The sequence below is a fragment of the Ornithorhynchus anatinus genome, chromosome X1, assembly GCF_004115215.2.
Source record: "Ornithorhynchus anatinus isolate Pmale09 chromosome X1, mOrnAna1.pri.v4, whole genome shotgun sequence".
Taxonomy (NCBI): domain Eukaryota; kingdom Metazoa; phylum Chordata; class Mammalia; order Monotremata; family Ornithorhynchidae; genus Ornithorhynchus; species Ornithorhynchus anatinus.
In genome coordinates this window covers 41,855,137-41,869,552 of record NC_041749.1, presented here as the reverse complement: position 1 = coordinate 41,869,552, position 14,416 = coordinate 41,855,137, and the positions used below count along the sequence as shown (strand labels likewise).

The window sequence follows — 14,416 nt, the reverse complement described above, 5'->3', positions numbered from 1 at the left end:
CAGCTCAACAACACTTTAGTAAATGTCCTTATACTCTATTTTCCCTGTCCATAATTTATTTTAGTACCCGTTTCCTCCTGTAGAATGTAAAATCTTTGTGGCAGGGATCACATCTACCAACTAGGTTTTATTTTACTTTCCAAAGTAACTGCTCAATAAGGAGAAGCAGCAGGGACTAGTAGATGGAGCAACAGTCCTGGGAGTTGGAAGGACCTAGGTTCTAATCCTGGCTCCACCACTTTTCTGTTTTAAGACCTTGGGCAAACCACATCTCATCTGTCAAATGGGATTTAAGACTAAGTCCCGTGTGGGACATGGACTGTGTCCAACCTGATTAGCTTGTATCTATCTCAGTGCTTAGTATGGTGCCTGGTACATATTAAGTACTTAACAAATGGCATAAAAAATACAACTGATTGAATCCATTCCCATCATTTCAGTTATACAAACATTACCATTCCCTGGTGTTGAAAGACTATAAAATCAATCATATGTTTTGAGCACTTACTGAGTGCAGAACACTGTATTAAGCATTTGGGAAGAGTACAATACAACAAAGTCGGCAGACACATTCCCTGCCTACAAAGAGCTCAGTTCAATGGGGGAGACAGACATTAATATAAATAAAATATGGATATGTACATAAGTGCTGTGGGGCTAAGGAAGGAAGAAGCGAATAAAGGGAGCAAGTCAGGGTGACACAGAAGGGAGTGGGAAAAAGAGGAAATCAGGGCTTAATCAGGGAAGGCCTCTTAGGGAAGATGTGCCTTCATTAAGGTTTTGAAGGAGCAGGGGAACGGATATGAAGAGGGAGGGTGTTCCAGGCCAGAGGCAGCATATGGGCAAGGGGTCAGCGGAGAGATTGACGTGATCGAGGTCCAGTGAGTAGGCTAGCATTAGAAAAGCAAAATGTGAAGCCTGGGTTGTAGTAGAGCAGCAAGGTGAGGTAGGAGGGGGCCAAGTGATTGAGTACTTCATAGGACACAGGACAGCCAACTCTTTGCCCCTCAATTCCTCCTCACTGCACTGCCACTGCATGGTGTAGTTTTCATAAAACCAGTATCTACAACAGCCCCAGTGAGCTGAAGAAGAGTTTGGTGCTCACCTTTCCCATATAACCAAACTTGGGGATATCTATGGCCAGCCTAGTGTTTTTCCAAGAATTCCAATCATTTTAAAAGGGTCCTGGGGATAGCTCAATTCCATCACACTTTCCCTCCCACCCCATTCGAAGCCCTCCCCAATATTTATCCTACCCTAATCCCTTCAATGACCCTAGAATGAAATAAGCAAATGCTTTCTGTGAAGGCTGAGTCAAACGGTCCATTTGGGATCTCCCCTAGACTCGGCCCAGGGAAGTCCCAAGGGTCAAGAGTAAGAACTTTCTAAAAATATAGGAGGATCAATTTTAGGATTTGTCCATATCACTGAATTATATTTGTAAATAAGGAAATGCACCAAAAATAGAAGTAACACCTTTTTTCAAAATAAAAATAAAATGGTATTAACTGCTTACTATGAGAAGCACAGTGGCCTAGTGGAAAGAGCATGGACCCACGAGTCAGAGTACCCAGTTTCTAAACCCGTTCTGCCTCTTGCTTGCTGTATCACCCTGGGTAAATCACTTTGCTTCTCTGTGCCTCAGTTCCCTCATCTGTAAAATGGAGATTCAATATCTGTTTTTCCTCCTACTTAGACTGTACGCCCCATGTGGGACCTGATGATCTTCTATCTACCCCAGTGCCAAGTACAGTGCTTGGCACTTAGTAAGAATTAAAATACCACAATTTTGATTATTGTTATAATTATTATATGTCAAGTGGTGTTCTAAGCGCTGGGATAGATATAAATTTATCATGTTGGATGCAGTCCCTGTCCCACACAGGGCTCACAGTCTAAATTGGAAGGAGGATTGAATCCCCATTCTGCAGAGGAGGTAACAAGATACAGAGAAGTGAACTGACTATGCCTATGGGCACATAGCAGACAAATGGTGGCACCGGAATTAGAACCCAAGTCCTGTGACATATCTGTACGTATGGACATATCTGCAACTTTATTTATATTAATGTCTGTCTCTCCCCCAAGACTGTAAATTTACTGTGAGCACAGGGTACATGTCTGCTATAGTCTTATATTACACTCTCCCAAGCACTTAGTTCAGCACTTTGCACACCGTAGGTGCTCAATAAATACGAATGACTGACTGACTCCCACCTGTAACCTTTGGTGTTAAAAAGTGTGTGGTCTTCTCCCTGGGGGCCTGAGAAATCAGAACTGCTGCATAAGGCTTCAGGGCCGGTCTGCCGGGAGGCCTGAGACCTTCTTTGGTGGGTCCAGTCCGCTCTGACTATAGGATCTCTGAGGGACGCAACTGTTCCCTCTTTAGTTTCCCTTTCCCCACAAAAGGAAACACTTGCAACCAACTCCCCCAATCAGTTTCAGGAGACAGTTCTCCAACCTCATTTTTTGGCCGCCAGCAGGGCTTGGGACATAACTCCCCTGCTTGGAAAGTTACCCACATTCCATTAGCCAGCTTGTGGGTGTGTGTTGCAGGGTGCTGGCCTGACGACCCCTGCCTTCTCCCATGCAGCCCTATTTATGCAGGGATGTTGAGGAAGAGGAGTTTCCAAGCCAGGATTTCACTGGCCTATCCAGGCAACTCTGGGGAAACTCCCAACCAGCCCTCTATCCCAGTTTCTCCCATAATACAGTGGATAGAGAAAGGGACAGGGAGTTGGAAGGACCTGGGTTCTCATCCCAGCTCTGCGGCTTATCTGCTATGTGACCTTGGGCAGATCAGTTCACTTCTCTGTGCCTTAGTTCCCTCATCTGTAAAATGGGGATTAAGACTAAACCGCATTTGGGACAGCGAATGTGGGCAACCTGAGTCGCTTACTACTCCAGTGCTTAGAACAGTGTTTGACACATAGTAAGCACTATCATCATTATTATTATTCGATTCACCGGGGCTATTTACTGAAGCTTGGATTCCTGAGGCAAACTGGAAAGGAGACTCAATTGCTGACCTGATGAAACCTCTACCTGCCTTGGAGAAAAATATCATTTTTGCTCAGTGAAATTACAACCACCAGGGAAAAGATTTGGAGGGTTTTACCAACTGGGTCCACTCTTAAAGATTGTAAACATTTCATTCATTCAATAGTGCTTACTGAATAGCTTTGTACAGAGTACTTCGCTAGGTTTATGGAAGACTACAGTGAAAGTAAAAGCCACCATAGCTTCTTCTATAATCTCCTAAGCAAAGTAGGTCTGGCTCTATACTTGTGATGCCAATATGTGCTCAAGGGAAAAATAGTTCTTTCCTAATATTGAAGAAGTCTACAATTAACAAAGCTTCTCCTTCAAATCCTCATTTGTACTACTTCTGAAGATCTCCATCTACTTTTCACCAATCAATGAAATCAAATTTATATGAATTGCCTTCAGACAAAATAAAACTAAAGAATTAATGTATATTGTCCACCATTTTTGATACACTGAAAGAGTCATTCTTATTCGAACAGTGATTATGTTTAAAAAACAACTATCAGATTACATGCAAATATTACACTTAATTTATTGAAATTACATTTCCAAACATAGAAAATTTCTCTTCCATTCAATGATGTGGGAAGGAATAGCATGTCCATAATGATAGGTTTCAGAATAGAATCCCAAACCCTGGTTTGAGATTTGTAGTTGGATGTAGGAGACCTTGAAAATAGCCTACAAATGTGCAGAATTTTCCAATGCACAGAGATGGGAAGGCAGACTTAGCTCCAAAGGATGGTGTTTCATTGCTGAAAAAAATCACGTGGAACACTTTCATCTTTAAAAGGTCAAAAAACGTGGCTGCATCAGCTCTTCTACTAAGTTTCTAAGGAGGCAGGATGAAAGTCATTTTCAAAATACTCTCTAGGAACTGTTTACAAAAGAATCCCAAAAAAAATTTTTTTTACACTATCACCAATTGCATATTGTTTCATCCATTAATCAGTATGTTTTTCTCTACTTGGACACGTTTAAAGAGGATAACCAAGAACACTGAAAAGTTTCTATGACCATCTAGTCAAGGAAACAGATTATTCTTAGGTTATGCAACTACGTAAAAGATATTTTATATATTTATCCACCTACAGAGTGACAAATATTAGTTAAGCAGCAAGTAAAGTATAAACTGTTAGAGATATGGTTCTTGAATGGATCCCTAATATCAGTCAATGGTTACTCAGTAAACATTTGGGGAATAGCACCCTGGATTCCATTATTTCTGGGTGACACTGAAATCCAGAAAGGGAAGCGTGGAAGGTTCAGTATTCTCTTGATTTTTATGAAAACAAAGTGATTTCTCAGGGATTTTTCCAGTGGGACTGCTAGTATGAGGGATAACCTTAAATCTGTCCTCAATACACGGAAAACCATACACCTTCTCCTCATGTTTGCCACTGTCTCTTCTTTTTTTGAACAGTTAGTACTTTCAGTAGCTACTCAAATGTGGAAGTCAAACTCAACAATGCAGTGGGCTGGTAACATAAAAACAGTGACAAATAAGTAATCAGGAATACTGCATAAATAAGAAAACAAATTCCAAATAAAGTAAGGCCCCGTTAGCAGTACTGTTTAGTAAAATGAATTTAAGGTCAAAAGATTATTTTCACCCGTATTTTAACCGTAAGTCTATAAACTGCATGGTGATGAATCACTGCTACCTATTTTTAAAAAGCTCTACGCAAATGATATTTATAGTTTAGGCCAGCTTATCTGTTCTGCATGTTTTTCATGTTAACACCTTTATAGAATGCTGACAGAAAGAGCCTGACAGCCCAGCAGTCAAACTGGGCTATATGGTGCTGAAGATGGTACAAATCAATCAGTCAATCAATGGTATTTATTAAGCATGAACTGTATGAAGAGCACTGTACTATGCGCTTGGGAGGGTACAATAGCACAGACACAATCCCTGTCCCTTAAGGAGCTTACCGGGGTCGGGGGAGAGAGACATTAAAATTAATTATAGGTAGGGGAACTGGCAGACTACAAGGATATGCTCCCCCCCTCTTGAAGCACCAGAAGGTGCGACGATTTCTCCCTGGTTGGTACGGTGTACTCCTATTCTCCCCTGAGAACTTGCATCTGTCTGAAGGCCCCTTATGAGTTGCCTTATCAGGAGAAAAGTGATCAGTACAGATGAAGTGCTGTAAGGGTGGATCCCGTATCCTGTCCCCAAATGGCCCACATCACAGCAGGTTGTCTTGGCAGCCCTCGGCTATACACAGGGGGAGGGTGTAGGAAAGAACAGATACGCTCACCGCCTCACATATACGTATGGACAGACACAATCTCCTCCCGGTGCTCACGATTCAACCACAATCTGTTCTCTTCATCCATTCACTGGGGAAAAGTGGGCACACAGATTATAGTGGTAGAACAGAACCAGAGACGGTTTTGTCCAGAGAGATAGTAAATTTCAAAATTCCCGTCAATCTAGCTTTGCAGAAGGAAATTCTCATTTGGGAAGACACAAGGGCTTCCAGAAATCTTTGAAAACTTACAATGCTGACATTTCTATGACCACTCCCTCTTTTGCTTCAATCCATTCTAAGATTATTTACATGGCTTTGCAGAGATATGACACTCCCACAGCTGGTTGTTGAATTATATGAGGGCTTCTTTAACACCCCGCTTCTGACCACCCAATATCGATTTCTGGATTCTGTTCTCCTAGAAAGACTACCGGGCATAAGGAATGATCACCTTCTTACTTCTGAAAGGGAAGTAATCTCGTGATCTCTCATTTGGTCTCTCATTAAAAATCATCTGAAAGGTGAAGACATTTAGATGGGTTCTAGTAAATTATTTAGTTAATTCATCCCCTATTTTCTGTCTCTCTGAACTAACCTCATAAATGACTTACTAATGTGGATCCAAGGTAACCACTTGATTTCTTCTACCTTGTCACGTCTAATTCGTATTTCGCTTAAGCCACCTTGGTCAAGAGAAATCAACCTGTTTGACCCTAAGTTTTGGAAGTTACTTTTTCCTCATGTACACTGACTTAAAGATCGCTGACCAATATTGTATATTCCACAACTACAGAGACCACTGAGGACCCTCCTGGGTGCCGGAGAAGGTGGGGTGAATGTAATGTCACACACGGCGAAACACAAGAGCATTTCCTGCACCATTTCGTGGAAGGTTGCAGATTCGCATTGACACTAGAGCATTTCTTCTGGGAACACTGCCAGCCTCACCCCCCTACTTCCTCCAGAGTCTTTATTATGTTTCCCTCCCAGACTGACACCCCCCTCTAGACAGTTTAAGCCCACTGTGGGCAGGGATCCTCTCTCTTCCTTGCTGTATTGCACTTTCCAAGTCCTTAGTACAGTGCTCTGCACACAGTAAGCAATCCATAAATACAATTGAATGAATTAATCTGAGCTGTCAAGCTCTACATTGGGGGGAGGGAGCGAGGGGCAAGGGCAGATGAGGCTCGGCTTCCAAAAGATTTTTCACAGTTATAAAGGTGTCCGGTTCCCCAACTGCTACTAGCTGAGGGACCGACCAGGTGAAAACCAGACTGGTGTAAAATCAGACAAAGTGCTTCGTTAACCAGAATGCATGCTCTGAACGCTGCTATTTGTCTTCCATTGAGTCCTGAGAAAAGTCCAGTTGTATCAAGGTTTCAATTCTAACAGTTGACCCATTGTGTCATTTAAAAAAATGTAATAACAATCATGAACAGATCAAGATCTGAGCAGTTAATTTACTTTCAAGCTTATAAAATGTCCCCAAATCCTAATGTTTGGCATAGATATCTGAAAGACAGTTAATCCGGTCACAACCTACAAAAAGCTGATTGACTTCTTTTCCGGGCTCTGGAAAATATTCTACCTCGTATAGAAGAATTACAAACGGGAAAGCTAGAACTTCTCCTATATGCTTAAGATGGAGCCGAACACATCTGATTTTATCGACTGGAGGGGTGGAAACCCAGGAATAGCCAACGACTGCAATCGGCATTTCCTAGACTGTGAGGAAGCACAAATAAAATAACTTTCCAGTGTCTCACTTAACCAGCATTCATGCATTATGAATAGTTAGCGTGCCAGCTCTATACAGGTATACTGTCTCGGTTTAAATACTGTCGAAGAACTAGAAAACATACAATACTGTAAACATTATGGAGTTGAGTAAGAGCTTATTTCATTAAGAGACTCTATTTGGCTTTTGTCATTGGGTAACTCAGCCCAGACACACGTAGGGAAAACACGTAAAACCTAAGAACTGGTTATTCACATTTTTGTTTCTATACTGTAAAAATTTTAAGAACCTTATTCATGTTACATTTCTAATTTCAGTCTTTACAGTATGGCTAAATTGCTTTAAGGGCAATAGCAACCGAAATAAAAAGTTAATTCATATTGTAATTAATAGTATAACACTTAAAATATTTAAACAGTTTAGATGGGTCTAGGGAGAGTGTAAATGGGAAGGTTTAATGGTCTGCATATCAAAATTTCAATTTAAAATGCATTTCTGAAAATAGACTTGTGGCATATTTAAAGGAAGTCATTTTCTAGGCACCTGTTCAATTTCAGGAGGATTTGTCAATTTATGTACAAATGTATGGTGATTCGCATACATACGCTAAAGTGAAAGTAATGTTTTTCTACATGTATGTATAAACAATCCTTAAAATTTGAATTAAAAACACATGCGAGAACAAGGCTCTTCCAGGAAAATAATTCATTAACATAAAGGTAGTGCTTCACAAATCCCAGAGTATACAAACCCCAATTCACCGCAAACATTTTCGGTAAAAAAATATATCACTGATTCCTCTTACTGAGATGAAGATCCACCTTCAAAAATCAGCTCTTACAATATCAATCAGACATTTATGAACAAAAAAGAACATTATCGCCACAGCTAAATTGTACCTTAGTTGCATCTTTGTCCCCTTAGGAGCTCCACTTTCCGAAATCCCTAAAAACTCCAATTATGCACGGCTGCCAGCCCAGGTTAATAATAGCAAGGAACCATATTCATCCAAAACCACAAGACTGTCAGGTGACATACTGAGAGGTCTGAATTTAACTCAAACAAAAGACTCTCCATGCTGCAATGCAAAAAGCTTAATCCTAGCAACAGGACCACAGGGGGGAAAAAAAAAAGCCCTTAAGAAAACAGTTGTCCAGCGCAGAACCTGTGCTTTTGTACAGGGATCCATCTACCCTGCTCTACAGTTTCATGACTAAAATCCTATCCTTTCTTTTCATTGCCGAGTCCACGATTTTTGAGAAAGTCAACATCGCCTGCTTCTCGACTCGTTTCCTCAAGAGAATTACTGCAGAGAAGAGGCGATCAATCTAACTCGACGGAAAGCTAAGTGCTGCTTTGGCAGCTCGCACAGACTATACATGCCAGCTTAATCTATCCTTCTTTTGACGTGAATCCGATATGGGTTGAGCCTCCCGACCAAGGTCCCCCGGCAACTGGGGCAATAGCCCCGGGTCTCGGACGATCCAAATCTGTCCGGAATTTGGACTGATCCAGGGAGAGAGAAAACAGAGTAGCCTCCTCTCAAACTACCACCCTCCTCCCCTTACATTCCTTGAAGCTGCAGGATGCCTGTGTTCAACCCTGCTGACAAGCAAAGCCAGACGACTGGAAAAGCAAGCGCTCACCATCATCATGTGACCCAGAGCTGTCCGTTTTGTGCCACCTGGATCTGCAATGAACCTACCAACCAATCCCAGCTTTACACAAGATCCATGCCCACAGACTTCATCCTTAAAGCCCAGTCTCCAAGTGTGAAAGTCAGTAAAATTATGCTGCATTTCTCGGTGGACGCAGAACTGACATTCTCTCTAAACTGCGGAAGAGATCTTTACTAAAACGTTTCCCTCTTGTAGGGGAGAATCTTTGTAGCTTTGTATTTTCACTAAAATTTTTATCCTTTATTTTTCTGCAGCTGCACGCAGACACTATCCGCTCTCCAATAAGATCAAAGAATGCCCTATAGAACTGTAGAAACAAGAGGAACACCTAACTAGACAGCAATATACAATAGATTGGCAAATACGTGAAATAATACATGAATAATCACTGTACTAAGTACTTGGGAGAGTACAATGAAACAGAAAAAGCAGACACAATCTTGCCCATAATGAGCTAACAGTCTAGAGGGGGGAAAACAGATATTCATATAAATAAATTAGAAATTTATAATACATAATTTAAAGATATACTTAAGTGCTGTGGGGTTGGCACAAATATCAAATATCCAAAGCTTCACAGTCTCTAAATAAGTCTCCAAAGCTAAAACCATCGACTACAACATATAAATCAAACCTCCCTTGCTACAAGGTGCCTCTTGACCCTGCTCAAGAATTCAAGAAAAGGTGAAAGCAAGTACAATAGAAAGCAACCACAAGGTTAAGGCGATCCACATTTGGGTAAATAAGAGTTGGATCATTTAGACTACATTCTAAATAAATGTTGCAATTGATTCATCAAATAGATAAAAATGCACCAACCAGTGGATGCCATTTATGAAACACTGTGTGCAGAGCACTGTACTGTGCCCTTGGAAGAGTACGTTACAACATAGTTGGTACACACACTCCCTGCTCACAACAAGTTGACAGTCTAGATTGGGGTGGGGAATCTATGTTCAAGACGAAGGACAAAAGGGAGATGGAAAAGTAAACACACCATTAGCCACTCTTGGAGAAAACTCCATTTGAGGAATGTCTTCCCCCGGGGAAAAGGAGGAGACATTATAGTAGAGGCTAATAAGTAGGCTGGGAGAAGTAGTGTGGCGTAGTGGAGGGAGCACGGGCCTGGGAGTCAGAAAGACCTGGGTTTAAATCCCGGCTCTGCCAGCTGCTTGTTGTGTATGGTTGGGCAAGTCACTTAACTTCTCTGTGACTCAGTTTCCTCAACTGTAAAATGGGGATACAAGCTCTCCCTCCTACTTGGACTGCGATTCCCATGCAGGACAGGGACTGTGTCTGGCCTAATCAACGTGTTCCGCCCCCAGGGCGTTTGACATTTAGTAACCACTTTACAAATACCATAATAAAATAAGTAAGAGGGCAAGGGTGCTGCTGAAATGTGAGGGGTTCACAGATCTTCATCTGCTAAGGGGGAGAACCTCTTGCTTAGTACCCTGAGAGTTAGAAATTTGATAATTTTAAGGTGAAGAAAACGAAACGATGACCACTAGCTCACCGCCTCTACCAACCTCTCCTGATCCCCACGTCCGGCCTCCCTCCTTTCACTTGAGTCCCCATCTTATCCTCCTGAGGTTTTCGTCTACTGAACCAGAGTCCTGGGGAATTACTAAAAGCCCCAAGAGGCTTACAAGCTGGCAGAGGTGAGCCAGGTCTACCAGGTCCCCTCTGCAATTCCCCGCCCACTCCCAAACAGCCCTGTACGTATCTAACAAGACAGTAGGCAGCCAGGCTATTTTTTTTAACATTCTGGGAAACCTGGGAACAGAGCCTCAGGAGGAGAGCACACTTCATCAACAATCATCATCAACAACGGCGCTTATTGAGCACTTACTGTGTGCAGAGCACTATATTAAGGGTTTGGGAGAGTACACTACAACAGAATTAGTAGACATGTTCCCTGTCCTCAGGGATTTTACAGTCTAGAGTCCAGAGATTCTCTGGATGAAGAATCCACCGCTTGGCTCAAGAGCCTGTCCAAATGTATTCTCTCACTAATAGTCAAGGTGATCTTCCTCAAGTCGATCAAAATTTCCTCCTGCTTTAGTTCAAGCTCACTTCCGGCTCTCTGGTCCTTTGGTTCTATGGAGGACACTTGTTAAAGCATCTTCCTCATAGAAATCCTTCAGAGTTAAACAGCCAGTTTCTCTTTTGGTTAAACAACTGCAATTCATTCAGAGTTTTCAGATCGATAATACTTACTGACTCGCTACTGAGCACTGTATTATGCACTGGGGAAAGCATGGGAATTAATAGGCATAATCCCTGCTCTCAAGGACCTTACAATTTAGTAGGGGGAAAAGACTGGAGAAAGAAATAATACAACTATAATTGAGTATTATTATTTATTATTATTAGTGCTCTGAGCAGGTCATGAGCTCAATGAGAACTTTATATCCAACCCTGAGGAGTTTCTGCTTGGTCATGCAGTGGGGAGGGAAGATGTTCTGCTCGAAGCTGAGGAAAGTGAGACCCATCCCTCTCAGGAGACCTCACTGCAGCCCCTGTGGGGAGGGCAAGGGGCTGGTGAATACAGGCAATGAGGGAGGGGGCGAGCCTCAGCGGCTCATGTGTGACCATTTGAACACAGCCTTCTCCCATCCCTAGGGCAAAGAGAGGAGAGGAGCTAAGAGAGGGAAGTGTGAAGAAACTAACACCTGCCAAGGCTGTCCTGTCCTTTTGCCCACTCCCTTCCTTCCTCTCCATTCTTCTGTTTTCTCATTCCTAGCTCTCCCCTTCCTCACAGCAGCCATAATAATAATAATTATGGTACTCGTTAAATGAGTACTATGTGCCAAGGAATCTACCCCAGCACTTAGTACAGTGTATGAGAAGCAGCATGGCCTTGCGGATAGAGCACGGGCCTGGGAGTCAGAAGGTCCTGGGTTCTAATCCCAATTCTGCCACTTTTCTGCTGTGTAACCCTAGGTAAGTCATTTCACTTCTCTGTGGCTCAGTTACCTCATCTGTAAAATAGGGATTGAGACTGTGAGCCCCACATGGGACAAGGACTGAGTCCAACTTGATTTGCTTACATCCACGCCAATGCTTAGTACAGCGCCTGGCACAGAGTAAGCACTTAACAAATGTGATCATCATCATCACATAGTAAGCGCTTAACAAATACCACAATTATTATTATTAGCAGTAGTAATACCAATGATAAATAAAATTAATTGACTGAATAATTCAGCTGGTTCATCCACATCTATTCGTATTTCTTTCTGATGTATTCTTGCTGTTTCTCCTGGTCACATTACTCGTAAACAATTCTTGTCCATTTCCCCCATTTAAACTCTAAGCATCTTGATCACTAAGACTGTGTCTTGGTTCTCTTGTAATCTCCCAAAGGCATAGCACAGGACATTGCCCTCGGTACTTGCTACAATTACTGACCAGAAATTACTGATCATTGACTGGTTCCAGTTTCTGCTATACAGTGGGGGCAACTGAAACTGGACACAATATACTGTTGTGTTGTACTCTCCCAAGGACTTAGGACAGTGCTCTGAGCACAGTAAGCACTCAGTAAATATGATTGATTGGTTGATGCTAATATGGATCCAGCCAATGCAATCATAGCAGAAGTATTACTTTCGGGCTTGTGTGTCATCCTCTTACTAATACTTCCACAGTTCCACAGTGGCTTTTTTAATAAAAGCATTAAACAGATGACTCATTTGTGGTCCACTATCACTCACCAGGCATTTTTCTGCTATACCTCTGCCAAGTTATTTCTGCAATGGTGTTGCATTTGCATGGCTTTTTTTTGCCCATAAGAGTATTACTTTGCACTTTCTCTATTGAATATCGCCTGATTTTTTAATGAGTCTACTTTATCAAGCTTATTTGGAATTTTATTCCTAGCTTTCAAAGAGCTTGCATCCTTATCCAATTTAGTACACTTGCAAAATTCATGAAGATACACACAATTCCCTTACCGAGGTCATTACTAGATACCAGAATAGAACTGGCTCATTGACCCCATGCTATTGACAGTTACTCTCAAGACGTCACCCCTGAGCTAGTTAGGCAGTTACTTTTCAACTGTGTGGTCAGGACTTCACTTTCCTAGTTGTGAAAGAGAATGCCCTTTAGACTGTAAGCTTGTCATGGGCAGGGAACGTGTCTACTGGCTATTACAGTGTCCCTCCCAAGAGCTTAGTTCAGTGCTCTGCGCACAGTGGGAGCTCAATAAATGTGATTGATTGAAAGTCATATATGGCTTTGGATCAAACGTCCCAAGGAAGTCTAAAGAGATGACATGGCTTCATTTCTGTTGACATATTCATTCAATCGCATTTATTGAACGCTTAACTGTTCTCGCTCTCATGGATGGAAAGTGAATTGGTCTGACATGATCTGCTCTTCAACCAGTGGTTTGTTGTTTTTTTTTGCTTCACTGTATTAATCAATCAGTGGTATCTATTGAGTTCTTTCCTTGGGGAGTACACTGAACTAGGGGCTTGGGAGAATACAATAGAATGGGTAGAAATGATCCCTGACTACATTATGGGCAGGGAATATGTCTGCTAATTCTGTTGTACTGTACTCTTCCAAACACTCAGAGCAGTGCTCTGCACACAGTAAGTGCTTAATAAATACCACTGATTGATCGATAGAGGGGGAGACAGACATTAAAATAAATTACGGATAGGGGAATGGCAGAGCATAGAGACGGGGACATAGGTGCTGAGAGGCTCCTGTGTTTTCTAGATACTTGTAAATCGATTGTTGGTAATTTCTTCTTGTATCTTTCTAGATGCTGATGTTAAGTTGAACCGCTAATTAATTGAACCGTTAATTTCCCCAATCATCACTTTTCCTTTTTCAGTCTAACATTTGCTCTTTTCTGATCCTCTTAAATTCCCTAAATTTTCCAAAAGAACAGCTAGTGACCCTTAAGGGCACAACATCCACCAATTCCCCAATACGGGATCACAGCCGACTCTGCTGACTTAAATACAACCACTGTTTCCCAACGTCCTGTAACTATTTCTTTCCCTAATCTACGTAGGCTTCTCAACCTTCCATTACTATACTCTCTTTATCGTTCGCATTTTCTTTTCTTTTTCTCAGAAAGACCGATGTGGAAAAAGTAGTGATAGCTTCCATCTTTTAAGTCTTCTGTTTGGCAGAAAAAAGTATTCATCAGGGAAGCCACGTTTTTCTTTGGCTGTCCTCCTTGGCTTAAATAATTTTTTTCTCCCTTTTTAAGTACTGGACTAGCTGCTCCCCTTTTAGCTTTGGCTTTTTCAGTTACCCACATGATCATGTTATTTCCTTAGTGGTCAGGACCAACTTCCACTTTTTGCAGTAATAACATTGGTGGTACTAGCAGTAGTAATAACAGTTGAGTGCCCATTTGGTACACTGCACTATTCCAGGCATTTGGAAGGATCAAAATAAAGATAAGACACATTTCTTGTCCACAAGGAGCTTACACTGTATCAGAGGAAAAAAGCATAAAAATATTTACAACTTAGTGGTCAAAATAATTGAGTGTACACACAGAGTGTTAAGGAGGGCATAAGTACATTCACAAGTGCTACACTTGGCTGAAGGAATGATACGGATCCGGGAGCTGGGAAAGTCCTCCGGAGGAGGTGGAATTTAGCTTTCCCACTTGCCCTTGAGGCCTAGTCAGAGTTCTGGATTTAGCTAATTTGTCATGT

At 41.8% G+C, this 14,416-nt stretch overlaps 1 protein-coding gene across 3 annotated transcripts in view; it reads right to left on the bottom strand.

Annotated features, from left to right (window-relative positions):
* Window positions 1–14,416, bottom strand: part of FNIP1 (folliculin interacting protein 1) — a 126,540-nt gene that overhangs the window by 68,294 nt on the left and 43,830 nt on the right. The window contains exon 1 of one of the 3 annotated variants that reach the window (XM_007655363.4): window positions 7,944–8,589. The exons of the other annotated variants lie outside the window; for them this stretch is intronic. Within the exon in view, the coding sequence (XP_007653553.1) occupies window positions 7,944–7,954 (11 nt within the window). The 5' untranslated portion in view covers window positions 7,955–8,589. Of the gene's footprint in view, window positions 1–7,943; window positions 8,590–14,416 lie in introns of those variants that run through there. 3 annotated transcript variants of the gene reach the window in all.